Source organism: Loxodonta africana, chromosome 14 (assembly GCF_030014295.1).
Source record: "Loxodonta africana isolate mLoxAfr1 chromosome 14, mLoxAfr1.hap2, whole genome shotgun sequence".
NCBI lineage: Eukaryota > Metazoa > Chordata > Mammalia > Proboscidea > Elephantidae > Loxodonta > Loxodonta africana.
The window spans coordinates 74,604,983-74,632,901 of NC_087355.1; the positions used below are offsets into that span (position 1 = coordinate 74,604,983).

The window sequence follows — 27,919 nt, forward strand, 5'->3', positions numbered from 1 at the left end:
TAATAAAGATGAGTAGGTGTTTCCCGTAGAGTGGGAGAGGGTATTTCGGAGGGAAGCAAACATGAGAAAAGGTGAGAAGAGTTTGCTGTCAAGATCTGTAAGGCAACCTAAGAGGTTTCCCGCCAGTTTCATGGATGCTGGCAGAAGACAGGAGACCCATGGATTGGAGACAAAGGCGTTTGTTATTTATGGCACAGCAAGCAGTATGAGCATCATGTTCAAGTAGGCTTCCCTCCCCTCCTCCTCCTCCCGCCCCATGCCCTTCGTCCAGTGGAGGTGATGTGGAGGGGCCTGGATGATACTGCACATGCAGTGGGTTTCCGTCACAGCCAAGGAACCTCAGATGTAGAAAATCCAGATTTTTTTATGAAGGACAGTAAATCTGCCTGATATTTGCCTTGGAAGGAGACATCTTTATTATACTACCCTCTGCTTGGGAGGGAGACACTATCTCTTATCTTCCAAGGCTTTGTTCAATATACAAACATCTTTGAAAAGATAGCCTGTCACAAAAGGGCAGTTAGTGCCTCCACCCACAGTATGCAGAAGCGTGAGACCCACAGAGAACTATCTCAACATCGGGCGGGCCAGAGAACCACAAGGAGCTCAGATTAAAGCTTTACTTCAGTTTCAGTTTGGGCCTAAGAGTTTTACCAGCACACATTGCACCTCTGATGGACACAGAGATTAGGCCGGCTTTACCTTTGGGGAGACGCACAGTCATCGATGGATAGGTAGGTGGACGGATGGAGGTAGGGAGGTTGGTAAGAATTTTTGTTTTAACTTTCCCACGTAGAGTAGCAGGAGATGTAGGAAGACCATGGATGTTGCTAGAGTTCCTTTCTTCTTTCCTTTTTTTGTAAATGTTGTTGTTGTTGTTAGGCGCCGTCGAGTCGGTTCCGACTCATAGCGACCCTATGCACAACAGAACGAAACACTGCCTGGTCCCGCACCATCCTTACAATCGTTGTTATGCTTGAGCTCATTGTTGCAGCCACTGTGTCAATCCACCTTGCCGAGGGTCTTCCTCATTTCCTCTGACCCTGTACTCTGCCAAGCGTGATGTCCATCTCCAGGGACAGATCCCTCCTGACAACATGTCCAAAGTGTGTAAGACGCAGTCTGGCCATCCTTGCCTCTAAGGAGCATTCTGGCTGCACTTCTTCCAAGACAGATTTGTTCGTTCTTTTGGCAGTCCATGGTATATTCAATATTCTTCGCCAACACCACAATTCAAAGGCGTCAACTCTTCTTCAGTCTTCCTTATTCATTGTCCAGCTTTCACATGCATATGATGCAATTGAAAATACCATGGCTTGGGTCAGGCGCACCTTAGTCTTCAGGGTGACATCTTTGCTCTTCAGCACTTTGAAGAGGTCCTTTGCAGCAGATTTGCCCAGTGCAATGCGTCTTTTGATTTCTTGACTGCTGCTTCCATGGGTGTTGATTGTGGATCCAAGTAAAATGAAATCCTTGACAACTTCAATCTTTTCTCCATTTATCATGATGTTGCTCATTGGTCCAGTTGTGAGGATTTTTGTTTTCTTCATGTTGAGGTGTAATCCATACTGAAGGCTGTGATCTTTGATCTTCGTTAGTAAGTGCTTCAAGCCCTCTTCACTTTCAGATCCACCTGACGTCAGCAATGGTATCCCTGGTTCCACGTCCTCTTCTGAATCGGGCTTAAATTTCTGGCAGTTCCCTGTCAACATATAGCTGCAGCAGCTTTTGAATGATCTTCAGCAAAATTTTACTTGAGTGTGAGAATAATAATATTGTTTGATAATATCCGCCTTCAGTTGGATCAGTCACCTTTCTTTGGGATAGGCATAAATACAGATCTCTTCTAGTTGGCCAAGTAGCTGTCTTTCAGATTTCTTGGCGTAGACGAGTGAGTACCTGTAGCGCTTCATCAGTTTGTTGAAACATCTCAGTTGGTATTTCGTCAATTCCTGGTGCCTTGTTTTTCGCCAGTGCCTTCGGTGAACTTAGGACTCAGAATTAGTGTTGTAAGGACTACAGATAGCTGTGAGTTAAAATGCCAGTTCACTACCTACTACCTGTGTGAGCTTGAAGCATTTACTTCACTTTTTTTGAGCTTCATTGACTTTGGGTATAAATTATGGCATATTCCCTTTTCATGGTTGTTGCTGGTTTGTAACAGTTTATATGTTTTGTAGTGGAGGATTTCATGTACATATATGAAATACGTGAAATATCCCCAGGTTATGAATGCGATCCATTCCTAACTGTGTCTCCAAGCCGAATTTGTAGGTAAGTCAGAAGAGGTGCAAAGTGAGGCGTATTTAACCTTAAAGGTCGAAGCCTTTTCAGTGATGTAAAATCTGCAGAGGCAGCAAGTGAAGGTGATTGTGATGACGAATTTGTTGTGAGTTCAGTCATTTCCAAGTGAGGGCACGTTTACGTATCATGAAAGGACAGGGTGAAGTCTGGGGACTTACTGGTGTGTGTGGTATATGTTACAATTCAGTGATGTTAATTACACCCACCATGCTGTGCAACCATCGCCACTATCCATTTCCAAAAGTTTTTTTATCACCCTAAACAGAAACTCAGCGCCCCTTAAGCAATAAATCCCTGCTCTTCCCCCCCAGTCTCTGGTAACCAGTGATACACTTCTGTCTTTACGCATTTGCCTATTCTAGATATTTCATATACGTGCAGCTGTACAGTATTTGTCCTTTTGTGTCTGACGTATTTTGCTCAGCACAATGTTTTCAAGGTTCATCCATGCTACAACAGGTATCAGAACTTCGTTTCTCTTTCTTGGTGAATAATTTTCCATTGTATGTACGACCACGTTTTGCTCATCTGTTCCTCTGTTGGTGGACACGTGGGCTGTTTTCACTTTTGGCTGTTGTGAAAAATGCTGCAGTGAATGTTGGTGCACTCGTATCTGTTTTGAGTCCCTGCTTTCAAGTCTCTTGGATAAATACCTGGGAGCGGGATTGCCAGGTCATATGGTAATTCTATGTTTAAAATTTTGAAGAACTGCCAGACTGTTTTCTGCAGCGGCTGCACTGTTTCTCAAGTCCAGCAGTAATGCACTAGGGTTCCAGTTTCTCCACATCCTTGTTTTGTTCAAACAGCAGCCATCCTAGCGAGTGTGAAGTGGTGTCTCATTGTGGTTTTGATTTATATTTCTCAAATGACTAACGAGGTTGAGCATTTTATCATGTGCTTGTTGGCCATTTATGTATCATCTTTGGAGAAATATCTGTTCAAGTCCTTTGCCCATTTTTTAAATTGGGGTGTTTGTCTTTTTGTTCTTGAGTTGTAGGAGTTCTTTATGTATTCTGGATGTTAGACTCTTAGCAGATATATGGTTCTCAAATATTTTCTCCCACCCTGTAGGTTTTCTCTCCGCTTTGTTGATAAAGTCTTTTGATGCACAAAAGTTTTTAATTTGATGAAGCCCAATTTGTCTGTTTTTCTTTTGTTCTTTGTGCTTTTGGTGTCACATCTGAGAATCAATGTCAAAAACGAAGTCTTGAACCTTTACCCCTAAGTTTTCTTCTAAGAGCTTTAGGAGTTTGTCCTTATATTTAGGTCAGTTATCCATTTTGAGTTAATTTTTTAATATGGTGTGAGGTGTGGGCTGATTCTTTTGCAGCTTGAGCTCTAGTAGCCTTAGCTATCTAGGGCTGCTGTAACAGAAATACCACAAGTGGATAGCTTTAACAAACAAGTTGACTTTCTCACAGTCTAGGAGACCAGAAGTCCAAATTCAGGGCGCTAGCTCCTGGGGAAGGCTTTCTTTCTCTGTGGGTTCTGCGGGAAGGTCCTTGTAATCAATCTTCTCCTAGTCTAGGAACTTCTCAGTACAGGGACTCTGAGTCCAAAGGACGTGCCCTGCTCCCGCCTCTGCTTTCTTTGTGGTAGAAGGTCCCTCTGTTTCTGCTCTCTTCTGTCTTTTATATCTCAAAAGAGATTGGCCCAAGATATAGTGTAATCTTGTAGATGGGGCCCTGCCTCATTACCATAACTGCCTTAGTAACATCATAGATATAGGATTTACAATAGTTAGGAAAATCACATTAGATGCCAAAATGGTGGACAGTCACACAATATTGGGAATCATGGCCTAGCCAAGTTGACACACATTTTTGGGGGACACAATTCAATCTATAACATAAAAAAAATATATATATATATATATATATATAACATAGGCCTAGTCCTATTTGTTGAAGAGACTGTTTTTCCCAATTGAATGAACTTGGCACCCTTGTTGACAATCAGTGTGTCATGGGTGTATGGGTTGATTTCTGGACTCTCAGTTCTTTTCCATTGGCCTTTGTCTATCCTTATACCAGTACCATACTGTTTTGATTACTTTAGCTTTATAGTATGTTTTGAAGTTGCAAAGTATGAGTCCTCCTTCTTTGTTCTTTTTCAAGATTATTTTGGCTATTTGGAAATGCTTTTTTCTCACCTTGGCTAGTCAGACTGTAAACACTTGCTTTGGTTATAAAGAGAATTCCTGGGAAAACAACTTAAAGTATATAGTGCCTGTTGGAAGGGGAATGGCACTGAGAATATGTGCTGAGGTAGAGGGGGAGGGTGTGGTAATAAGGGCTGTGTATGTTTGGGGTGGGGGGCATTATCTTTTTAGTACGGAAAAAAACTTTATGAGATGGTTTAAGAAGCAGAAATGTGTTCTAGTTTTAGAAAAATTACTATGGGATTTTATTTCAAGCAGAGGGATCAGAGCCTTTGTGGGATGGATTAAAATAGAAGTTTAAACCAGTTCACAAAGAAAGGTTGTATAACATGCGTTCCACTGAAGACGAATTTTTTTTGTGAGTGCTCTCTTCTCTTGAAATGGTGTCTTCCAGGACTCTTAGGTAATTTTAGAGTTTGTTGAGTTTGAAAGAGTTACTCTGTATCTGCCTTATCTTTGTGGTCTCAGTGCTAAGCTTCATGAGGGCCTTTGGGTCTTGGCTGAAACTTAATAATGTTGAAATAGGTAGGGTTGCTATCTGCAGCTTGTTTCTTATTTCACAATTTCCAAAGTGCACTGTGTGCCTTTATTTAGGTACTTAATAATTTGGAAACAAAGTGTAAATAGTAGTTCCTATACCAGAGCCCTGACAGATGGATGTTATCTCAGCAGTACCCAGAAACCTTCTCTTAGACTCAGATGATGTCGGAGGGACCATACAAGGTCTGATAGGTGATTCCGTCGCTCACCTGTGAAGCAGTTCCTTTCCTGTTCTTTTTTTTCCTTAACTTTTCATTCATGTATTTAACAAATATTTGTGTCTTCAGTCCAGTAAATCTGTTTTTTGCTTTTCATTTTTACCCCTCTTGGCCCTATCACCAGTGGGGAAGCCTCTCAAAATATAAGCAAAATCCTCACATAATCTGTCCCTCACATTTCAATACGCTTACAGCACGAGTAGAACCGTGACTGCCATATGCACAGGGACTTTAGTATACTTTTGTTCTGTGTTTATGTAATAGTGTTGGTTCCAGTTAAACACCGTGGGAATGCATTTCTCATACGAACGGTGGGAAGACATATTTGTCAGAATTTTATTTGTTAGTTTAACTGAGCTACCTTCTGTTTTTCATTAAGAACACATTTTAAATCTAGAGCTGGAAAAGAAATGAGGTCGAATAATAGGACAGAGACTCAAACATTTATTAGAGTATCTGTTGTGCATTTATCCAAAGATGGCCCCCAGCAATTTCTCTCATCCTGAGATACACATACTCAAGACAGACAGCTTTATCAGCTAACATGTAGTATTTATGTACAGTTCTTTTTATAAGCCTTACAGTTTCCAGTCAAAACACCATTTTCCAAGGTTACTCAGATCAGCCCCCCCACCTCTTTCAATAAGGTTCCGTTATGTATTTGTAATACAGTTTGATTCTTTTGTCACAGCCTGCATGGGATCTTCTTGCCTCTTAATTCTTGATTTTTGGTTGTTGTTGTTTGCTTTCTGTAAACATTAAATTTGTTTGCGAGGTAAATTTCAGTGGGTTTTGACACATTGCAACCTCTTTTTGGAAATATATGCTGTTCTGAAGGTATACTGGCATGTTTGCTGGCAGCAGTGTTGGGAGTGGAAGGCTGAGACCAGGACCCTGAATGAGGCCACGGTCAGGTTTATAGGTCAGCAGTCAGAGCTAAGGAATTTTCTGTTTCCAGAGGTCAAGAATAGCCCATATATCAGAATTCTTCGGTAGTTGGAGTTTGGAGATGTTTGGGTTTAGAGGATCAAGAATATCTCAGATTATAGGGTAAAGAGGTGAGTTTGTATCACCGCATCAGGAAATTGATATTGGAACTTAAAGTGATGGCACATGGCATCTAAATGAAGGAAGTGCACAAGACTGCACGGTACACAGGCAACAAATTTGACCCTTATGGTAGCTGCAGTGAGTTCTGAACTGAAAAAAATGGATTGTAGATTATAAGTACTTGAAACCCCTGCAAGAATGTTTCTTAAACTGTGGTCATAGCCTGCCTTAGAAACACCTCGGATGCCTATTAAAAATTTGCAGTATCGGAGCTTCTGGAAGGAGAATCCCGTAATCAGCATTTTGAAAGAGCATCCTAAGTTGCTCTGATAAATGCTGTGGTTTGAGAACCCCTTCCCCTATAGTGGAAACCCTGGTGGCGTAGTGTTTAAGAGCAACAGCCGCTAACCAAAGGATCAGCAGTTCGAATCCACCAGGTGCTTCTTGGAAGCCCTATGGGACAGGTCTCTTCTGTTGGAATTGATTCAACGGCAGTGGGTTTTTTTAATAGTGAAAGGTGAGATGCCTGGCACAAAATCGGTACACCCTCTGGCTACTACTGATGACTACCCTGACAGGGAACACAACAGAGAATCCCCGATGGAGCAGGAAAACAGTGGGATGCAGACCTCAAATTCCTTTAAAAAGACCAGACTTAATGGTATGACTGAGACCAGAGGGACCCTGGAGGTCATGGCCCCTGAACGTTCTGTTAGCCCAAGACTGGAACCATTCCCAAAGTCAACTCTTCAGACAGGGATTGGACTGGACTATAAGACAGAAAATGACACTGATGAGAAGTGTGCTTCTTGGCGCAAGTGGACACACGAGACTATGTGGGCAGCTCCTCTCTGGAAGCGAGATGAGAAGGCAGAGGGGGACGGGAGCTGGTTGTATGGACATATGGACATGGGGAATGCAGGGTGGAGAGGAAGAGTGTATTGTCACATTAGGGGAGAGCAGCTAGGGTTACATAGCAAGGTGTATGTAAGTTTTTGTATGAGAGACTGACTTGATTTATAAACTTTCACTGAAAGCACAATTAAAAAAAAAATTACAGGTCAGAAAATTAAAAAAAAAAAAAGGTGCTCCCTGTGTGTTTATTACGTTGGATTGCAGGTCGATTCTAATATCATCTGATTACAGAGAGTTAGAGGGCTGACTTTGGAAGTAATATTAATAAAAATATCTAATGCTTATCAGGTGCTTATTCTTTGCTGGGCTCTGTGCTAAGTGCTGTTTGTGGATTATCTCATTTAATTTGTATGAAAGAGACTCTTATTATGCCTCACTTAACAGAAAACCAAAACCCACTGCCGTCGAGTGGATTCCGACTCAGCGAACTGCCCCGTAGAGTTTCCAAGGGAGTGCCTGGTGGATTCGAACTGCCGCCCTTTTGGTTAGCAGCTGTAGCACTTAACCACTATGCCACCAAGGTTTCCCACTTAACAGAAGATAGGTGAAATTAAGATTTAGAAAGTTTAGATAACTTGTCTAAGATCACAAAAAGGTCATAAATGGTGACTTCAGAATTCAGACCCAGGCAGCCTGCCACCAGAGTCCAAGATGTGAGCCACATTTTGAAAGCTTTGCTTTTGGGAGTTCATGCCATGCAACCCTCTGTTTTACAGATAAATTAACCAGTCCCACATAGAACAGGAGACTGCCAAAATCACACTGCCATTTTGGCGCTTCAGCAACTACAAGTGTACGTGCGTTCATTTTCTTCTGTAGTCTGCACTCTAGGAAGCAGTGTTTATAGTGCTGCTCTTGGATATAAGAAGAGGAAGGTATCTTAGAATAATTCTAAAATTGTCAAGAATAGATACAGTGCTTAAAATAATTTGACAACTTCATGTCAATCTAAAAGTACAGTACCATAGAGCATAGGACTAAGATCACAGATGCAGGCCCTTAGACTCCAAATGGACTTTACAGGTCAGCTACTCTGTCTCTTCCAAACCTGGCAACTGAGGCCCAGAACGATTATGTTATTAATTTGAAGTCTCTGAGCAAACTGTTGACCATCCTAGCTGTCCTGATTGAGCCCAATACCATTTCCACTTTTATTCTGCTTCTATCTTAAGTATTTTCATGGAACAATTAAAAAATTATCATTAGAATTATTTAGAGCAGTTTGCATGCACCAGGCACTTGTTGGAAACTCAATGGGGCAGTTCTACTCTGTCCTATAGGGTTGCTATGAGTCGGAATCAACTCAACGGCAATGGGTTACAGGTTTTATTCCATTTACACGAACCTAATCGCATAATGGTTAAGTGCTATGACTGCCGACCAAAAGGTCTGCAGTTCACATCCACCAGGTGCTCCTCGGAAACCCTGTGGGGCAGTTCTGCTTTGTGCTGTAGGGTTGCTATGAGTTGGAATCGACTCGACGGCAGTGGGTTTTTTACAGAATTAAAAATGGCACCGATGTGCACTGGCAGATGACAGTCTGTAGCTGAAATTAGCAGCAAGTCTAGTCAATTTGGAAAGAATGTTGGTTGCAGTTGCAAACATAAAAAAAAAATACATGTAAATAAATGATTAGAACATTTAAGTAGTTTGCTTTAAATCCAAGGCTTTTGTAGAATGCGTTATTTATGGGCCTTACATTCAGTTTTGGTTTTCTAGCTTAATAAAAGGCCTAAAATAATTGAGGAGTGTAAGAATAGGAAAACAGCTGGTTGTGTTCTAGATTTAGTGAAAACAGTATTTCGAAGTAAATTTCTGTCTTAAAATTGTGTGACTTCGAAAAGAATCTCAGAGAAAAGGGAATTTACAGTTTTAACTTGAAAATGTACATTAGAACAGGGGTTTTCAAACTTTTCACCATGCAGCAGAATCACGAGTTTTATTAAAACAGATTGCTGGGCCCCACTTTATAGTTTCAGTGCGTCAGGTCTGGGATAGGGCCTGAGAATTTGCATTTCTAACAAGTGCCAAGGGGATGCTTCTCATCTGGCGACCACGCTTGAAGATCCATTGGATTGAGAAGTTATAATAAAAAGCAATTATACTGTGATGAGGTAAAGACTAAATGTTGGTTTCTTTGATGTCTATTATAACAATAAAAATTTTTCTATTGACTGATAATTTCATAGTAGTAAAACTATGATGATGACACTTAAGGGATTAGAATATTATGAAGTCCCTTCTGAGTCCTTATAATACGGTTAAATGATGTTAAATGTGGTTTAAATTATATGGCTAAATGTACTTTTGGTAATATAGTTGTCTGCATATTAATAATCCACGCGGGGAGTATATTAATGGAACTCTGCGTCACATTCTTGCCAATTCTTGGTATGGGCAGTCTTCTTAGGTGGTCTAATAAATGTGCAGTGATATCTCTCAGTAGTTTTAATTTGCATTTCCCTAATAACTAATAATGTTGACTTTCTCTTCATGTGCTTATTTGGGATTCATTTATCTCTATGGTCAAGTGTCAATTCAGATATTTTGCTTATGTTTTATTGGGTTGTTTTAGTCTTAAGTTTTGAGAGTTCTTCTTATATTCTGGATACAATGCCTTATCACATTTATAATTTATGAGTATTTTATCCCAGGGTCACTATGAGTTGAAATCGACCCCACGGGTAACGGGTTTGGTTTGTTTTTGGTGCTTGTAAAAATGGCGTGGCTGAGGCGTCAGACCTCCTTGTCTACCTTCATAAGGGGGAAAGAGAATTATTATTAACTTCAACAGCCCAAGGCTGATTCCAGTGAGGTGGAGGTCAAACATATCTCCTCGCGGTAGCGTTTTTACTGTTCCTGGCACCAACCATCCCTCCCATGGCACTCTGTACTCTTCTGCTGGGTTCGATAATTCGTTGCAGTGACCACATAGAATTCACAGACAGTTCTCATGATGATGGGGTTTATTAGGGAAGTAAAAAAAAATTAGGGAAGTAGCAGGTTACAATTCAGGATCAGAAACAACTCAGGATACAATTCTTAGATCAGGACAGCCTCTTCTTAGGCATGCCTGCAGGCAGGCCTCTCTCTCTGGCTGTTGATCCCTCGGCCAGACCTGCTGTTTGGACAAGTGTTACAAATCGCCATAGCTCTGCCAGTTAAGTGCCCCCACTCCACCAGCAAGCCTACAGCCTGAAGGCACTTAGCGCTCTTGCTCCGTGAGCTGGGAAGCCAACTGTGCCGTCTGCTGCCAGTCTCCTGGTTCTACTGCCTCTGCTGCTGCTGTTTCTCTGCCACCGCTTCTCGCTGTCTCTGGCCATCTCAGGTGTTACAGTTTTCTCTTGTCTCCTGGGTCTAGGAGATTCTGAGCACAGGGATTCCGGGTCCTAAAGATGTACTGTGCTCCCAGGTCATCTTTCTTGGTGGTAGTCAGGTCTCCTGTCTCATTTCTCTCTCCTTTTATCTCTTGTAAGATAAAAGATGTGATTCAAGAAAGGGCCAGTAACTCCAGTAAAGGTAGGGACTGGAGTGCTTCTCACCCTAATCCTGCCTGATTAACATAACAAACAACCTAATCCTGCCTCATTAACACATAAAAAAAACCCAAACCCTTTGCCTTTGAGTCGGCTCTGGCTCATAGTGACTCTGTAAAAAAAAAAAAAAAAAATTTTTTTTTTTTTTTTTAACTGAGTAAAACTGCCCCATAGGGTTTCCAAGGACCACCTGGTAGATTTGAACTTCCAACCTTTTGATTAGCAGTTGAGCTCTTAACCATTACACCATCAGGGTTTCCATTAACACCTAGAGGTCAGGATTTACAATGCACACAATAGAGGATAATTACATCAGGTCAACCTGATTGTAGGACAACCACACAATACTGGGAATCATGGCCTAGCCAAGTTGACACATAACCCCAACCATCATAGGTTCCATACTCCTTGTTTGTGTGGTCTCATCCAATCGTGTCGGAGTCACAAAGACTGTGGCTAGAAGGACCATATTAAGTAATTCACTGCACTGCAGTGCTCTTAACAGTGTTTCCTTGAGTACAAGTTTTCAATTTTTATGACATCCAATTTATTCATTTATGGATTGTGCTTTTGGTGTGAAATCTGTGCCTAACCCAAGTTCAGAAAGATTTTCTCTTACATTTGCTTCTAGATGTTTTGTGTTTTTAGGTTTTACATGAAGGTCTATGATCCAGTCTCACTAAACTTTTGTATATAGTATCAGTATGGATTGAAATTCATCATTTTTTTCCCATGTGGGTGTCCAGTTGTGCCAGCGCCGTTTGATGAAGACTGTCGTTTCTCTGCTGATTTGTATTTGCATCTGTGTCAGATCAGTTGTGCATGTGTGTATGGCTCTGTTTCTGAACTCTGTTCTGTTTTGCTGATCTGTTTTTGTCTCCTTATGCCAGTGCCAGACAATCTTGATTACTGTGGCTTTATCCTAAGTCTTAAAACCTGGTAGTTAACCTTACAAACTTGTCCTTTTTTGGACTATTCTAGATCCTTTGCATTTCCATAAGAATTTAAGAATAAACTTAAATCAGTTTTTTCAAAAAAGTCTAATAGAATTTTGACTGGGATTGTGTGCCCTGTAGCTAGGAAACTCCCTCAAGACAATAAGGTGAGGGCAGTTGTAGGCTTATTTCATGTTTCTGGTCTCTCAGGGATCACTCTCCTTCCTTCTTCTTACACAGTGTACCGTGCCTTGCATAATATTGTTTCACATATATAATATTATGTTACATATTTTTCTTCTTTTTTTTTTTAGTTGTTTCAAGCAGGGGAACAAATCTAATTCCTACTGTTCTACCTTGGCCAGAAGTGGAAGTACTGTGATAGGTTTTTGATGAATAAGAGAGTAACATCAGACTTGTATTTAAGAGAGAACCTGGTAACAACGTGGAAGGAGGGTTGGAGGGAAAAGAGATTGGAAATCATTAAGGAAGCAAATCGGTAATCTAAGGAAAAAAACAGTAAAGATTGAAATCAAGGCAGCAGTAGCTGGGAAGGAGGAGAAGAGAACAATCATTGGAACCATAGCAGGCAGAGTTGATGGAGCTTGGTGGCTAGATGTCGAGGTTGTAGAGAGGGAGGAGTCAGAGATGATGTCAGGTTTTTAGGGCTCGCATACGGTTTGGTTCTGTTTGGGTTTGCAAGACTAGGTGCCTGTAGGTGGGGTGTGATTGATTGGAACCTCCCATTTTATAAATACTGCTGCAGTGTTATAATTGATACTCTTGTGCTCTTGGTGTTCAGAACCAGTTACTCAGTGAATATTAATAGTTCATTATTTCTTACTTTACAGTTTATTGTAATTGTCGTCCAGAAACAGATTCATTAGTTGGTGATTATTCCCATTACAGAAGTATTTTAATTCACCCAACAAAAGAATTCTCTGAGAGATTTCTAGTAAATTTAGGTATTTGTGGATCATTATTTCTTTGATTAAGAGGCTTTTAAAGAAGGGAGGACAATATTGGGAGTCATAGCTGATTTACATCAATTAAATTGGAAATAAGTCTTAGAAATGATAATACAGGTAATGAGAAAAAATGAGAATTGCCTTATGAAAGAAATGCCTCACAAAATCTCACAGATACATGTTTTCAGGTACTTATTCTATGTGGAGATGCAAATAAAAGGAAATGTGCTGAGTCAGACAGGACAGTTATTAGGATATTTGTAGTATATTACCATAGGCCTATTTTCTGGAGATGTCAGTGATTTAAATCTTAACAGACTGATTTGCCATTAGTTTCATGAAATCAAATTATTTTACTTTGCAAAAATAATAAACATAGGAATTATCCTCCAACAGGAGGGAATATGAAATATATAGTATAGGCATACCTCGTTTTATTGTGCTTCACTTTATTGCACTTCACTGATATTGTGTTTTTTATAAATTGTGAAATTGGGCCAATTAATAACCCTGCAGTGGCCTCTAAGTGTTCACATGAAAGGAAGAGTCCCATGTCTCTCACTTTAAATCAAAAGCTAGAAATGATTAAGCTTAGTGAAGAAGCCATGTTGAAAGCCGAGAGAGGCCAAAAGCTCCAAGCGCTTCGCTAAGTTGTGAATGCAAAGGAAAAGTTCTTGAAGGAAATTAGAAGTGCTACTCCAGTGAACAGACAAATGACAGGAAAGTGAAAAAGCCTTGTTGCTGATACGGAGAAAGTTTTAATGGTCTGGACAGAAGATGAAACCAGCCACAACAGTCCCGTAAACCAAATCCTAATTCAGAGCAAGGCCCTAACTCTTTTCAATTCTCTGAAGGCTGAGAGAGGTGAGGAAGCTGCAGGAGAAATTTGAAGTCAGCAGAGGTTGGTTCATGAGGTTTAAGGAAAGAAGCCATCTCCATAATATAAAAGTGCAAGGGGAAGCGGCAAGCGCTGCTGTAGGTGCTACAGCAAGTGATTCAGAAGATGAAGCCAAGATAACTGATGAAGGGGCTGCAGCAAACAACAGATTCTGAGCGTAGACAAAACAGCCTTGTATTGGAAGAAGACGCCATCTAGGACTTTCACAGCTAGAGAGGAGAAGTCAGTGCCTGGCTTCAGAGCTTCAAAGGACAGGCTGACTCTGGTTAGCTGCTAATGTAGCAGGTGGTTTTACGTTGCAGCCAGTGCTCATTTACCACTCTGTAAATCCTAGGGCCCTTAAGAATTATGCTAAATCTACTCTGCCTGTGCTCTATAAATGGAACAACAAAGCCTGGATGACAGCACGTCTGTTTACAACATGGTTTACTGAATAGTTTAAGCCCACTGTTGAGACCTACTGCTCAGAAAAAAGATTCCTCTCAAAATATTACCGCTCCTTGACAATGCACCTGGTCACCCAAGAGCTCTGATGGAAATGTACGAGGAGATTAATGTTTCCATGCCTGCTAACACAACATCCATTCTGCAGCCCATGGATCAAGGAGGCATTTTGATTTTCAACTCTTATTATTTAAGAAATACATTTTGTAAGTCTATAGGTGCCAGAGATGGTAATTCCTCTAATGGATCTGGGCAAAGTAAATTGAAAACTTCTGGAAAGGATTTACCAGTTTAGATGCCATTAAAAGCATTTGTGATTCATGGGAGGAGGTCAGAATATCAACATTAATAGGAGTTTGGAAGAAGTTGATTCCGACCCTCGTGGGTGACTTTGAGGGACTTGGGACTTCAAGGAGGAAGTAACTGCAAATGTGGTAGAAATAGCTAGGGAACTAGAATTAGAGGTGGAGCCTGACGATGTGACTGAATTGCTGCAATCTCATGATAAAACTTTAATGGATGAGGAGTTGTTTCTTATGGATAAGCAAAGAAAGTGGTTTCTTGAGATGGAATCTACTCTTGATGAAGATGCTGTCAAAATTGTTGAAATGTCCACAAAGGATTTAAGAATTATATGAACTTAGTTGATAAAGCAGCACCAGGGTTTTCGAGGATTGACTCAGTTTGAAAGAAATTCTACTGTGGGTAAAATGGCATCAAACTGCATCACATGCTACAGAGAACTCTTTTGTGAAAGGAAGAGTCAGTCGATGTGGCAGACCACTGTTGTCTTATTTTAAAGAAATTGCCACAGCCACCCCAACCTTCAGCAGCCACACCACCCTGATCAGTCAGCAGCCATCAACATCAAGGCAAGACGCTCTACAGCAAAAAGATTACCACTCAAAACCTAAGTGCCCATCAACAGATGAATGGATAAAGAAACTACGGTACATACACACAATGGAATACTACACAACAATAAAGAACAATGATGATTCTGGGAAACATCTCACAACTTGGGTGAATCTGGAGGGCATTACTGCTGAGTGAATTAAGTCAATCACAAAAGGACAAATACTGTATGAGACCACTATTTTAAAAACGAATGAAAAGATTTATATGCAGAAAGAAACAATCTTTGATGGTTACCAGGGTGGGGATAGGTGGGGAGGGAAAAACACTAATTAGTCAATGGATAAGTGGTAACTTTGGTGAAGGATAAGATAGTACATAACATTGGGGAAGTCGGCACACCTTGATCAAGGCAAAATCACAAAAGCTTCGTAGGCACATCCGAACTCCCTGAGAGATTGAGTTACTGGGCTGAGGGCTGGGGACCATGGTCTCGGGGAACATCTAGTTCAATTGGCATAATATAGTTTATAAAGAAAATGTTGTACATCCTACTTTGGTGAGTAGTGCCTGGAATCTTAAAAGCTTGTGAGTGGCCATCTAAGATACTCCACTGGTCCCACCCTGTCTGGAGCAAGGGAAAATGAAGAAAACCAAAGACCTGAGGGAAAGAGTAGTCCACAGCCTCCACCAGACTCAGTCTACAATTACTAGATGGTGCCTAGCTACCACCACTGACTGCTCTGACAGGGATCACAATAGAGGGTCCCGGACAGAGTGGGAGAACAATGTAGAAGAAAATTTAAGCTCATAAAGAAAGACCAGCCTTACTGGTCTGACAGACTGGAGAAACCCTGAGAGATGGTCCCTGGACACCCTTTTAACTCAGTAGTGAAGTCATTCCTGAAGTTCACCCTATAAAGATTAGACAGGCCTATAAAACAAACAATAACACGTGTAGTTCAGTCATGTATATGAGACTAAATGGGCACACCTAAAACACACACTCAGAAATTATGAGTCACTGAAGGCTCAGGTTATGGTTAGCATTTTTTAGCAATAAAGTATTTTTTAATTAAGGTATATACATTTTCTTTTAGACATCATGCTATTGCACACTTAATAGACTACAGTATAGTGCAAACATAACTTTTATATGCACTGGGAAACCAAAAAATTTGCATGAGTTGCTTTATCGCGATATTCGCTTTATTGCGGTAATCTGGGACCAAACCTGCAATATCTCCGACGTATGCCTGTAGTTCCCTCCCTTGGTGGTTGTGCCCCTTCCGTTCTTAAAGAAGTAAGTTCCCCAGGACAGTACTTCTTATTTAAACCAAAATTTGAGAGTTAGGTAAAAAAATAAGAGATTGTAGTCCCTGCTGTCATAAATCTTAGGGTCTAACAAATTTCTTATCAGGTATCTTTGAATTTATGTTTGTAGTTTTGAGGACTCGATCTCTTTTTAATTAAACAGTGCCTTCATTAACTTTGCTTTAAAGTAGGCTGACCCCATTTGTAATCTTTTTCCTGGTAGAAATTTATTTAAAATGAGTACAGAGACATGCTGGTCTAAGAGTTGGTATTCTTGTGCAAGCTAAAGATATTTATTAGGTGGCTATCTCATTTGTGAACTTATTTGATATTTTTATTCATGATCACTGTAGCTCCCTTTTTTCTTTCCTTTCTTTAAACTAAGGTGATTGCTCTGGTAGGGTAAAGATGCTATTTAAAAGAATATGCATAGATCTCAGCAAAACTTTGACAAAAAATTACAATAAAGAAATGGATTTATGCCCAATAGGTATGCATTAGTGAGGTAGTTAGGAGCCTGGGCTTTTTTTTTTTTCTGTTTTTTTAATTGTGCTTTAAGTGAAAGTTTACAAATCATCCTCTCATAGAAAAACTTATATACGCTTTGCTATGTACTCCTAGCTGCTCTCCTCTTGATGAGACAGCACATTCTTCCTCTCCACCGTGTATTCCCCGTGTCCATTCAGCCAGCTTCTGTCCCCTTTTATCGTCTCATCTCGCCTCCAGACAAGAGCCGCCCACATGGCCTTGTGTGTCTGCTTGAGCTAAGAAGCTCACTCCTCACCAGTATCATTTTTTGTCTTATACTCCAGTTCAATTCCTGTCTATAGAGTTGGCTTCAGGAATGGTTCCAGTCTTGGACTAACAGAAGGTCCAGGGACCATGATGGCCGGGGTCCCTCTGGTCTCAGTAAGACCATTAAGTCTGATCTTTTTATGAGAATTTGGGGGCTGCATTCCACTGCTTTCCAGCTTCATCAGGGATTCTCTTTGTGTTCCCTGTCAGGGCTGTCATTGGTTGTAGCCGGACACCATGTAGTTCTTCTGGTCTTATGCTGATGTAGTCTCTGGTTTACGTGGCCCTTTCTGTCTCTTGGGCTCATAAATACTGTGTGTCTTTGCTATTCTTCATTGTCCTTTGCTCCAGGTGGGTTGAGACCAATTGATGCATCTTAGATGGCTGCTTGCTAGCGTTTAAGACCAGCTTGGGTTTTCTTATTTTATAGACCTTGAATTAACTCTTTCCTCTCCAGCTTGTTGGTTCAAGGTATTTAACCTTAACCTGTCTGATCTCAGCTCCCTCAACCATCTAAAGCTGAGAGTTAAATCACTTTTTGGGGAGGTTATGAGGTGTAAATAAGTTAATGTGTGTGCAAGAACACTTCAGATACGTTGTCGTCGTTACCTGGGACTCTTCTAGGGAGGGGCTGAGACAGCTCTCTGTTTGGAAGGACTCTAATAGTTAGAGCTGTTTAATGGTGAAACAGGTTTCCCACCACACTGAGAGGCAAGCAAAGGCCAGATAGTCCTGTCAACGCTTTTAGAAATTTTTGCCTGGAGTGGAAATTTGGAAAGGTTCTTTGAGGAAAGAGACAGTAAGTATTTACCTTGTTCATTGCTCTCTGTAGGGCACCCAGCAAAGTGCCAGGCACATGGTTTGTGCTGTGTAAATATTTGTTGAGTAGAGTGAATAGAAGTTTCCCCAATATTCATACTCTTTTCTTTAGCATTGTTCTTTTCTTGTTTTTAATAGGGTCCATATTGTTTTCCCAGTTGTGTTTGTTTGCCTTTATGTTGTTATTTTGGAACAGATATTTTGACATGAAACTGAAGCAACAGTTCACTGTATTTTGTCCATTTCGTGTGTACTTATTGAAAAAATAGGGCATAAAGAGAATATCGATAAGATTTTCAATATGAAAAATTTGAGAGTAATTTTCCCTCAGATTTAGCCACTGTGTGGATCATAACAAATTATGAATAACATTGTAAAGAATAGGAATTCTAGAACACTTCACTGTGCTTGTGCAGAACCTGTACATAGACCAAGAGGCAGTTGCTAGAACAGAAAAGGGGATACTGTGTGGTTTAAAATCAGGAAATATGTGCATCAGGGTTGTATCCTTTCACCATACTTTTTCAATCTGTATGCTGAGCAGATATTCTGAGAAGTTGGACTATATGAAGAAGAATGTGGCATTAGGGATTGAAGGAAGACTCATTAACAGCCTGTGATACGCAGATGATACAACCTTGCTTGCTGAAAGTGAAGAGGACTTGAAGCACTTACTGATGAAGATCAATGACTACAACCTTCAGTATGGATTACACCTCAACATAAAGAAAACAAAAATCCTCACAACTGGACCAATAATCAACATCACGATAAATGGAAAAAAGACTCACGTTTTTAAGGATTTCATTTTGCTTGGATCCACAGTCGGCGCCCATGGATGCAGCAGTTAAGAAGTCAAGAGATGTATTGCACTGGGCAAATCTGCTGCAAAAGATCTCTTTTAAAGTGTTAAAAAGCAAAGATGTCACTTTGAGGACTAAGGTGCACCTGACCCAAGCCATGGTATTTTCAGTTGCCTCATATGCATGCAAAGGCTAGGTAGTGAATAGGAAAACTGAAGAATTGATGCCTTTGAATTATGGTGTTAGTAAAGAATATTGCATATACCTTGGGCTGCCAGAAGAATGAACAAATCTGTCTTAGAAGAAGTACAGCCGAAATGCTCCTTAAAATCAAGGATGGCAAGACTTCCTCTCACATACATGTTATTAGGAGGGACCAGTCCCTGGAGAAGGACATCATGCTTGGCAAAGTAGAGGGCCAGCAAAAAAGAGGAAGACCCTGGACGAGATGGATTGACACAGTGGCTTCAGCAGTGGTCTCAAACACAGCAGCGATTGTGAGAATGGTGCAGAACCAGGCAGTATTTCCTTCTGTTGTGTATAAAGTCGCTGTGAGTCAGAACAGAATTGACTCAATGGCATCTAACAATAGTAACAGCCATTCTTAATTTCTTATTTCTGCATTTCCTATTTGTTGTCGTTGTTAGTTGCTGCTGAGTCAGTTCCAACTCATGGCAACCCTACGTGTTACAGAGTAGAACTGCTATACAGGGTTTTCTTCACTGTAATATTTACGGAAGCAGCTTGCCAGGCCATTTCTTCTGCGATAGTGCTGGGTGGCTTTGAACTGTCAACCTGTAGGTTAGCAGTCGTGCACAAACAGTTTGCTCCATCTAAGTGTTTTAATTTCTGTAGTCCTTTTTAAAAGGGGTTGCCTTACTTATAGAATATTCCCATAGGATTACATTCCCAAGAACCTTATAACAATGGTTGCCTCTGGGGAGAGGGCTTGGGGGATTGGAGACACCACATTGTTATACTGTTTGAATTTTTTAATGATATGCTTTATTAACTTTTTTTTTCTATTGTGCTTTAGGTGAAGGTTTACAGAAAAAACTAGCTTTTCATCAGTCTTTTGGACTTATCTCTCCCTTGTGTCTTTAGTTTTCTTCATTCTCCCTTGCTCCTGAGTGGGTGAGACCAGTGGGGTATCTTAGATGGCCGCTCACAGGCTTTTAAGACCCCAGACACTACTCACCAAAGTAAAATGTAGAACATTTTCTTTATAAACTATGTTATGCCGGTTGAGCTAGAGGTTCCCAGAGACCGTGGTCCCCACAGCCTTCGGCCCAGTAATTCGGTCCCTCAGGGGGTTTGGATGTGTCTGTGGAGCTTCCGTGACCTTGCCTTGTACCAGTTGTGCTGGCTTCCCCAGTATTGTGTACTGTTTTACCTTTCACCAAAGTTACCACTTATCTATCGTCTATTTAGTGTTCTTCATCTCACTCCTCCCCTCCCTTGTGACCATCAAAGATTGTTGCCTTTTGTTTGTAAATCTTTTCATGAGTTTTACAGTAGTGGGCTAGTACCATATTTGACCTTTTGTGATTGACTTATTTCATTCAGCATAATGCCCCCAGATTGATGTATGTTATCAGATGCTTTGCAGATTCGTCATTGTTCTTTAGGCTGCGTTAATACTCCATTGGGTGTATGTACCATAGTTTGTTTATCCATTCATCTGTTGTTGGGCATCTGGGTTGTTTCCATCTTTTTGCTTGCTTTATTTTAAAAATATTTTTTAAGAAGTGGGTTTGTTAACTCCGTGATTCAGTAGAAACTAAGTCCAATCAAAGATTCATATTGGGGAGAATTGCAAAATACATTTAGTTTACAGCAAAATAGCCTTCATCTATTAAAAGCCTACTATGCTTGAGGCAGGATCCTGGTGGTGCAGTGGTTAAGCGCTCAGCTGCTAACTGAAAGGTTGACAGTTCAAAACCACTAGCTGCTCCGTGGCAGAAAGATGTGGCAATCTGCTTCTGTAAAGACTGCAGCCTAGGAAACCCTACAGGGCAGTTCTACTCCGTCCTGCAGGGTTGCTATGAGTTGGAACTGACTCGACAGCAGCGGGGGTTTGAGGCACCATGATACCTGCTTTACCTGTAGTCTCATTTAATTTTCTCAAGGACCATCTGAGGTTTAAGCCTCTCTCCCTTCTTTGCTGCCACAAATTCATTCCAGAACTTTGTTGTTGAACCAGAAGTCAAAGCCAGGCTGTTTTCTTTAAGCCTTCTGAGTCTCCGAGCCTCAAACTGTAGATAAGACAGCCAAGGACTTGAACACCAGACAGAAATAGCATTCACTGAACTATGTTGGTTAGGAAATGCTGCTGTAAGTATTGCGTGCTGAGTTGTCTTCACTGTTTCTTTGTAATCTGCCAGGAATTAACCCATACCTGTTGATACCGAGTCAATTCCATCTCACAATGACCCTATAGAACAGAGCAGAACTTCTCCATAGAGTCTCCAGGGCTGTAAATCTTTATGGAAGCAGAATGCCACATCTTTCACCTGAGGAGTGGCTGGTAGGTTCAAACTGCTGACCTTTCCAGGAATTAGGTAGGGAAAAATGGGCAAGAAGCACGTGAAAAAGGGCTTAAGACGAATAAAAGGTAGGCCTGAACCTGAGGATTTGGGGGCCTTATAATAGGTAACAAAGGGGTTGTGGATTCTTTCCTGTGGGTATGTGTTAATGATAAGATGCCCACCAGCCTGGGATTCGGAAAAGCAGTGCTGCTTTTGATGACTGGCAGAAGGTAGATGGTATCCAGCGATTAACTTCTGTGGTTTTATGGGCTTAATTGATCATAAAATATGCTCAGAGCTGTATTTTGAGTTACACTTTTACCATGGTAGTTTACAGAATATTAACTGTGATTTCTAAGGAAGTACCTGTCTATTTAATGAAAGATGTTCCGTATTTTTCTGCGGACAACGCTCACCTGCGTCTGTTGTCAGCAGTGCCCTCCCCCGCGGGGTACTTTTGTAAGCATGTTATGCTAATTTTGTTTCACAGCAAAATGTGGAAGAGGATTGGCATGATGGCCCTTGTGGTGGTGCCTCGAGGGGGGAGGACATGGCTGGCAAACGGAGACAGAGGGAGTGCGGTATTTGCATAAAAATACAACAATGGCCTCCTTTACTCTGGGGTCAGAACTAGTTAAGTCAGTCAGTCAGTCAGTGGCTCCCTTTCTCTGTCTCTGAAGGTAATGTTTAGGAGGATTCCTTTAGCCTGAGAACAGATGATTCAATATTCCATGTCCTTTGCTTGAAATGCATTTTGCTTATTTCTTTGTGCTTCTTACCTGCTTTCATGAAGACTTTAAGTCAGACCTGAAATCAGCCCCTAACTCCATCATTTATTAATTGTGTGACCTGGGGCAAATAATTTAACCTCTGTAAGCATCCATTTCCTTATCTCCAGTGTATGTTTACCAATACCTAATTTACATTGTTTTAACAAAAGATTGGATAAGGTGGTATGTTTGCGGCTCAGTCAAGTTTTGTTCTTTTTTTTTTTTTTTTTTATCGATCTCTTTCTCCGACGTTCATTCCCAGGGTTTTTGTTTGACTATTGTAACTATCAGTCAGCCTCTGCAAAGAGGAGTGAGGGCGTTTGTTTAGTCTCTGCCCTGGTCTGGTGAGCATCTGGCGGGTACTTACCCATCCTTCAAGACACAGTTTAAATCTGTCCTCACCTGTTAACCTTTCCTCCCCTCCCTCTGTGGGCAGTGTTAGCTGCCTCTTCCCCCTGCTCCACAGCTTTTTTTCCCTCTGCCCGGCATGTAGTAAGTGCTCAGTAAGCATTTGCTGGGTAAATGAGTTTCTGGACAAGGTGGTGGTTGGGAGGGGATTTTACAAAGCTTATTAGGTGTTACCGTCTTGCTAGTCCGCTTAGTGCTTTGATCTCAAGTTAATAAAAACAGCTGAGAGAGCTAAGGAGATGATCTTTACTTGATCCTTTTTGGTCCCAAGGACAGAATACTTCCAGTGTTTAGGCTAAGGACATTTGCAGAGTAGTTATCCGTTTTGTAATAATTATAACGGAGTCCCTGGGTGGTGCAAATGGCCAAGTGCTCCACTGCTAACCAAAAGGTTGGTAGTTTGAACCCACCCAGAGGTGCTTTAGAAGACAGGCCTGGCATTCTGCTTCTGAAAGGTCACAGCCTTGAAAACCCTATGGAGCACACCTTTACTCTGTACACATGGGGTCACCATGAGTTGGAATCAACTCGATGGCAGCTGACAGCAACAACAATGATAATTATAAAGACAGATAATATTTAAGTAGTGTCTGCTGTGGACCAGGCTCTGTGCCGAGCATTTTGCCTGTGTTATCTCATTTAGTCCTCATGTCAACTTTATGAGCTAGGTACGAGTTGGAATCAACTCGATGGCAATGGGTTTTATTGTTATTGTATCCATTATATAGAAGAGGAAACTGAGACTCTAGTAAAGTGACTTACCAAAAATTACATAGCTAGCAAGGAGCCCTGGTGGTATAATGGTTAAGTACTCAGCTACTAACTGAAAGGTTGGCAGTTTGAATTCAACCAGCTGCTCTGCTGGAGAAAGACCTGGCGATCTGTTCCCATAAAGAAGACAGCCTAGAAAACCCTGTGGGGCAATTCTGCTCTTTCACATGGGTCATTATACCAACAACAGCAAGTAATATAGTCTAGATTTGAATGTGATCTGACTCTATAGCTGGCTTTTTGGGGGCTACTATACTATACAGCTTCCCTCTTCTGTAGTATTATGGTAAAAGAATTATAAAAGTGAGTAAAATGAAGATGACTTCAAAGGTGAATATTTCTTGAGTATTTATCGTGTTTATAGAGGAGCCAGTCGTTTACTAGTTTGTGTCATACACGGTTGTTTCTTCACTGTTATTTCCAGTAGGGCGCGGTTATCAAATGCAGATTTAGTTTTCATTTTACCACACTATGTGTATATGTGAAGGAGTAATTATGACTTTGAAGTAGAGTGAAGTGAGAAGTAACTTAAGTTTCTATTAAATATTGCTCAAGGAGTAAGTCATTAAATTCCACTTCTGATGACTGTGTAGAGATTACTTAGTACTCGGCTGCCAGGACACACACACACACACACACACACACACGTAGGTGTACATGTAGCTATATGTTGGTAGAGTTAGGTAGAGCTATGTTTTCAGAGAGGAAGGGATTATTTTCTGGAGGGGGGGGATGGTAGAGGAGGTATGGTTTATACTGTCATTTGTTTGAGCGTACCCAAAAAGGATAAAATGTCTTCCTTGCAAAATATAGAAGAATCAAGTTTTAATTTGAAAAGGTTAAGAAATACTTGTTCCCTAGTTCAGAAAGTAATATCTCCCTACTATTTTTTTATTTGTCCCATTCTAGGCGATTTAAAATACAGTCAGGCAGTTCCCTTCCTCTTTTCTTTCTTTCTTCCCAAAATGGACATATGTACTTTATGACATTTAATATTTTTCAGAGTCTTCTGAGTATGTGATTCATATTGAATTGGCATCAGCAACCCCTTAAGAACAAAAAATGTCTGCGTTGTCATAGCCTGGTAGCTTACTAATAAAATACATGGAGTTGAATTTATTCAATTATATGTAATGGGTAGGGTTCCTGTGCAGACTTGCCTTACATGACTTTGTAGGATAAAAAAAACCTCATTCTGCAGTTTTTATTTGTTAGGACAAAATTTCCAGAAACAGCTTGGCCATTGGCAAAACTGGAGTTGAATCAGAGACAAAGTTGGAAGGGATATAAGTAGATGAAATTTGTCTTGAGAGTGTTCCTTGCTCTCTCTCTCTCTCTCACACACACACACGCATACACGCACACACACTCACACACACACACCCCTAGTTGTAACGGTAAAGAAGTTTTATGAACCTATATGGCATATTTGATCCTATTGTAGAGACTGAGGGAGGATCCTAGAAAAGGACTTTGGGGCTAGACCCTGGGGAACCACAGAGCAAGGCTGGTGGATATCTGGTAGGGCAGAGAGGGGCAGATGTGTATGGGTGTGCCAAGGGAAAGGGAGAGGAAAAATGTCTTCATTTTCATATCTTCCACTGAAGGCAGTGCTACTGAGGACCTTAACTGTGCTCTGGGACCTGTTTTCAGTTCAGCTTTCCAAACCTCAGGGCTGGGACTCAGGGAAAAGAGTTGATTTCTCACTGGTTCATGTCCCAGGGTATGGCTACAGGACAGCTGTGGCCAGGGAGGAGGCTGACTCAGAATCCAAAAAAATCCATTGCCATGACATATAGGACAGAGTAGAACCGTCCCATAGGGTTTCCAAGGAGTGCCTGGTGGATTTGAACTGCCGACCTTTTGGTAAGCAGCCATAGCTCTTAACCACTACGCCACCAGGGTTTCCCTGACTCAGAGTAGTGAGTCAGAAAGCTACATGGCTTAGCTCTGTCACCTTTCATTCTCGCTGAACTGGTTGCTAGCTGGATGGAAAGCTTGATTTGTCTATTGATAGGCTGTCCTGGGGAAGCCGAGATAAAGAATCTTCTGCTCCCCCATCTGCTGCTGCTTTTTAACCCGTGACCTAGAAAATGGCATTACACTGAGGATATGAGATGTGAAGAGACCTTAGACAGTCTTGGAGCTTGGGCTGGATAAAGTCCCTTGTGTTCCTGCCGTGCAGTATAAGAATCACCATATTGTTTCAGTTTAGTGCCTGGGTCCTTTAGCCACAGAGGACCTGGAATCTGTCTTACTTGGGCCCACATCTCTAAACGTTAGTTAGCTTGTCTCCTCCCTTCCTTTTCTTTCTCAGCTCTATTCCTTCTCTTTCCTTTTGCCCCTGGTTTCTCATATTTGGGGCATCTAGCATTGGTTTTTACCATTTTACTTTCATGCCTGCCCCTGCTGCAGCCATCGTTTCCTCTCATTGAGGTCTCATGAATTTTGTTTTAATCTGAATTTGATTACAACACTAACTGGGCCATTCTGCTTAATGCTCGACTGATCATGTAACTCTAATACCTATTCAGTACTTCAAAAATTGGAGACAACAGTAGTAGTTATATCTGTGTTAGTAGGTTTTGACATTAACAGGTGGATGACGTGTCTAATGAGTAAGGTGGCTGCATAAATTGTGTAATTATAGATTTTTGTGTGACTTTAGGAAAGTTGTATGCAAGCCAACTTCATCCATTCAGATACATATTGGTACTATGTAAGTGTCAGAGCACTTCAGTCTAAAAAGAAGCCCACCTTTAGTGATTCTCATTCTTTATTTCTCTAAAGAATGATGTTAGTTCTGTGGTCTTTCCTGGCTCAAATAACACTTCTAAAGTTTTTCGAGTAAAGTTTTTGAGTAATATCAATCCATAGTGTTTGCAGTAGTGTTTGGGATAGTACTGGCCAGGGCCACTGGATATAGACATGAAAGTTTATAGGCAGATCGCCCTGGTTTACTGGTATACTTGCAGAAACAGTTACAATTTTATAACCTAAATCAGGGCTTATCTTGCCCTCTGGATTTGATTTGATGGGGCAAGGGTAGGGGGACATATTTCAGCTAGTTATTGTACCAGATTCTTGGAGCAGTTGCTTAATTAGTGGGTAAGATATGTTATGCAGGTCTTGCTGAATCATCCAGTAACTTCCCATGAGATTTCCCCGTGTGTTCGTTGGCTTCCAAGTGAATGTTCAAATATAACTTAAGTTTGCTTGATTAACACAAGTAAGCATTGACTGTAAGAAATAAATGCTCACAGAATGATGGCACATTGAAGAAATGTGAATATTTCTAGCCTCCCCAAGACCCTGTTTGGCTGGTGGCGGAGGCGGGGGGGACAGTCAGGGGTATGGATAATAAAAATGGTTTTCACTCTGAGCTCTACCCAGAAGTACCTCTGCAACCTAAAGCCTTCCAAGACTCTTCTCTTTAAGGTTTCAGTGAAGCTGCCAGACTAAGAGTAGGAAAAAATGCCTGGCAATCTACTTACAAAAAATCAGCCAATGGAAACCCTGTGGATCACAATGGTCTCATCCCATTGTGCTTGGGGTTGCCATGAGCTGGGGGCCAACTCGATGGCAGGTTAGTACTACCACTACTGCTATAAAAGGGTTTGCAAAATAAAATGAATGGGATGATAGTTTTCATTACCAGCGTCCCATGGATGCTAATAAGACCTAAGCCAGATAGCAGTTTGAAAAACAAGACTGAAGATATCACCGCAAAGGAGACAAAGACTGATGAGTAGGTCAGTCATGGGCCTAAGGGAAGAGTCTTTAGAGGCCAGCTGTTTTTACAGGCAGCCTCAACTAATGTTCTAGGCTTAGGAATGTTCAGACAGGTTTGCTGAAGAATATAAGCAATGAATAGTATAGCCTGAGGCAACAAAGGACAAACACAAGAGGAGATCAGGAAGCTAGTTCTAAAAGTGATGCCAAGTCAGGTAAACTTCAAGGTCAAGTCTGAGTATCTTGGTCTGCTGCAGAAAGTGATGGAAGAGACCAGAGACTGAAGACTAGAACTAGGAGAGACGTCCACAAGGATATCTTGAAGAAAGCCCATGAGAATGTCCATATCAAATAGCAACCTACCACAAGATAAATTTTAAGATTGTTTTTGTGATTCTTTTGTTCTTTTTGATAATTCTTATTTCTCTAATGCAATAATAACCTCTTTTTAAAAATCCGATTTGTTACACATGTGTCAGAAACAACACAGTAAGAAAGGTGGTATTAGATGCCACTATGAACTACTAAAAATTTAAGATGGATTATATTGGTGTAACCTTCTTCAGATACGATATTTCAAGTGGAAAATAATAGTTGCTATCTTTTTTTTTCTTTTTCTTTCAGCTGAAGTGAGTAGTGAATACAGTATGGAGAAGGCGATGGTTGAGTTTGCTGTAATGGATCGAGAACTAAACCATTACGTAAAGGCTGTTCAATCTGTAATAAATCGTGTAAGTTTAATATTTATGTTTATTCATACACACTCAGTTGGTTATGCTTGGTTACAACTTACTGACCTAGAAATATGGACACAACATCAAAATTCTTCTCCAACCTTTAATACTTCCTTATCCTTAACTCTCCGCTGCCATCAAGTCGATTCCGACTCTTAGCGACCCTAAAATACAGAGTAGAACTGCCCTATAGGATTTCGAAGGCGCCTGGTGGATTCGAACTGCTGACCTTTTTGGTTAACAGCCGTAGCTCTTAACCACTGTGCCACCAGGGTTTCCCCTATAAAAAATAGCAGCTGTTAATTTCCTCTTAACCAGGAAGTCTCATAGAATAGGAATCTTAAATATTTTCCCAGCTAGGCCACCTAGGTTAATTAGGATATTAAATCTCTTTTAGATTTTTCTTGTCTTGAATTTTTTT

At 40.9% G+C, this 27,919-nt stretch overlaps 1 protein-coding gene across 1 annotated transcript in view; it reads left to right on the plus strand.

The window, feature by feature from the left end:
- Positions 1-27,919, plus strand: part of NSMCE2 (NSE2 (MMS21) homolog, SMC5-SMC6 complex SUMO ligase) — a 271,144-nt gene that overhangs the window by 38,816 nt on the left and 204,409 nt on the right. The window contains exon 3 of the mRNA XM_023545993.2: positions 27,389-27,495. Within this exon, the coding sequence (XP_023401761.1) occupies positions 27,389-27,495 (107 nt within the window). The remainder of the gene's footprint in view (positions 1-27,388; positions 27,496-27,919) is intronic.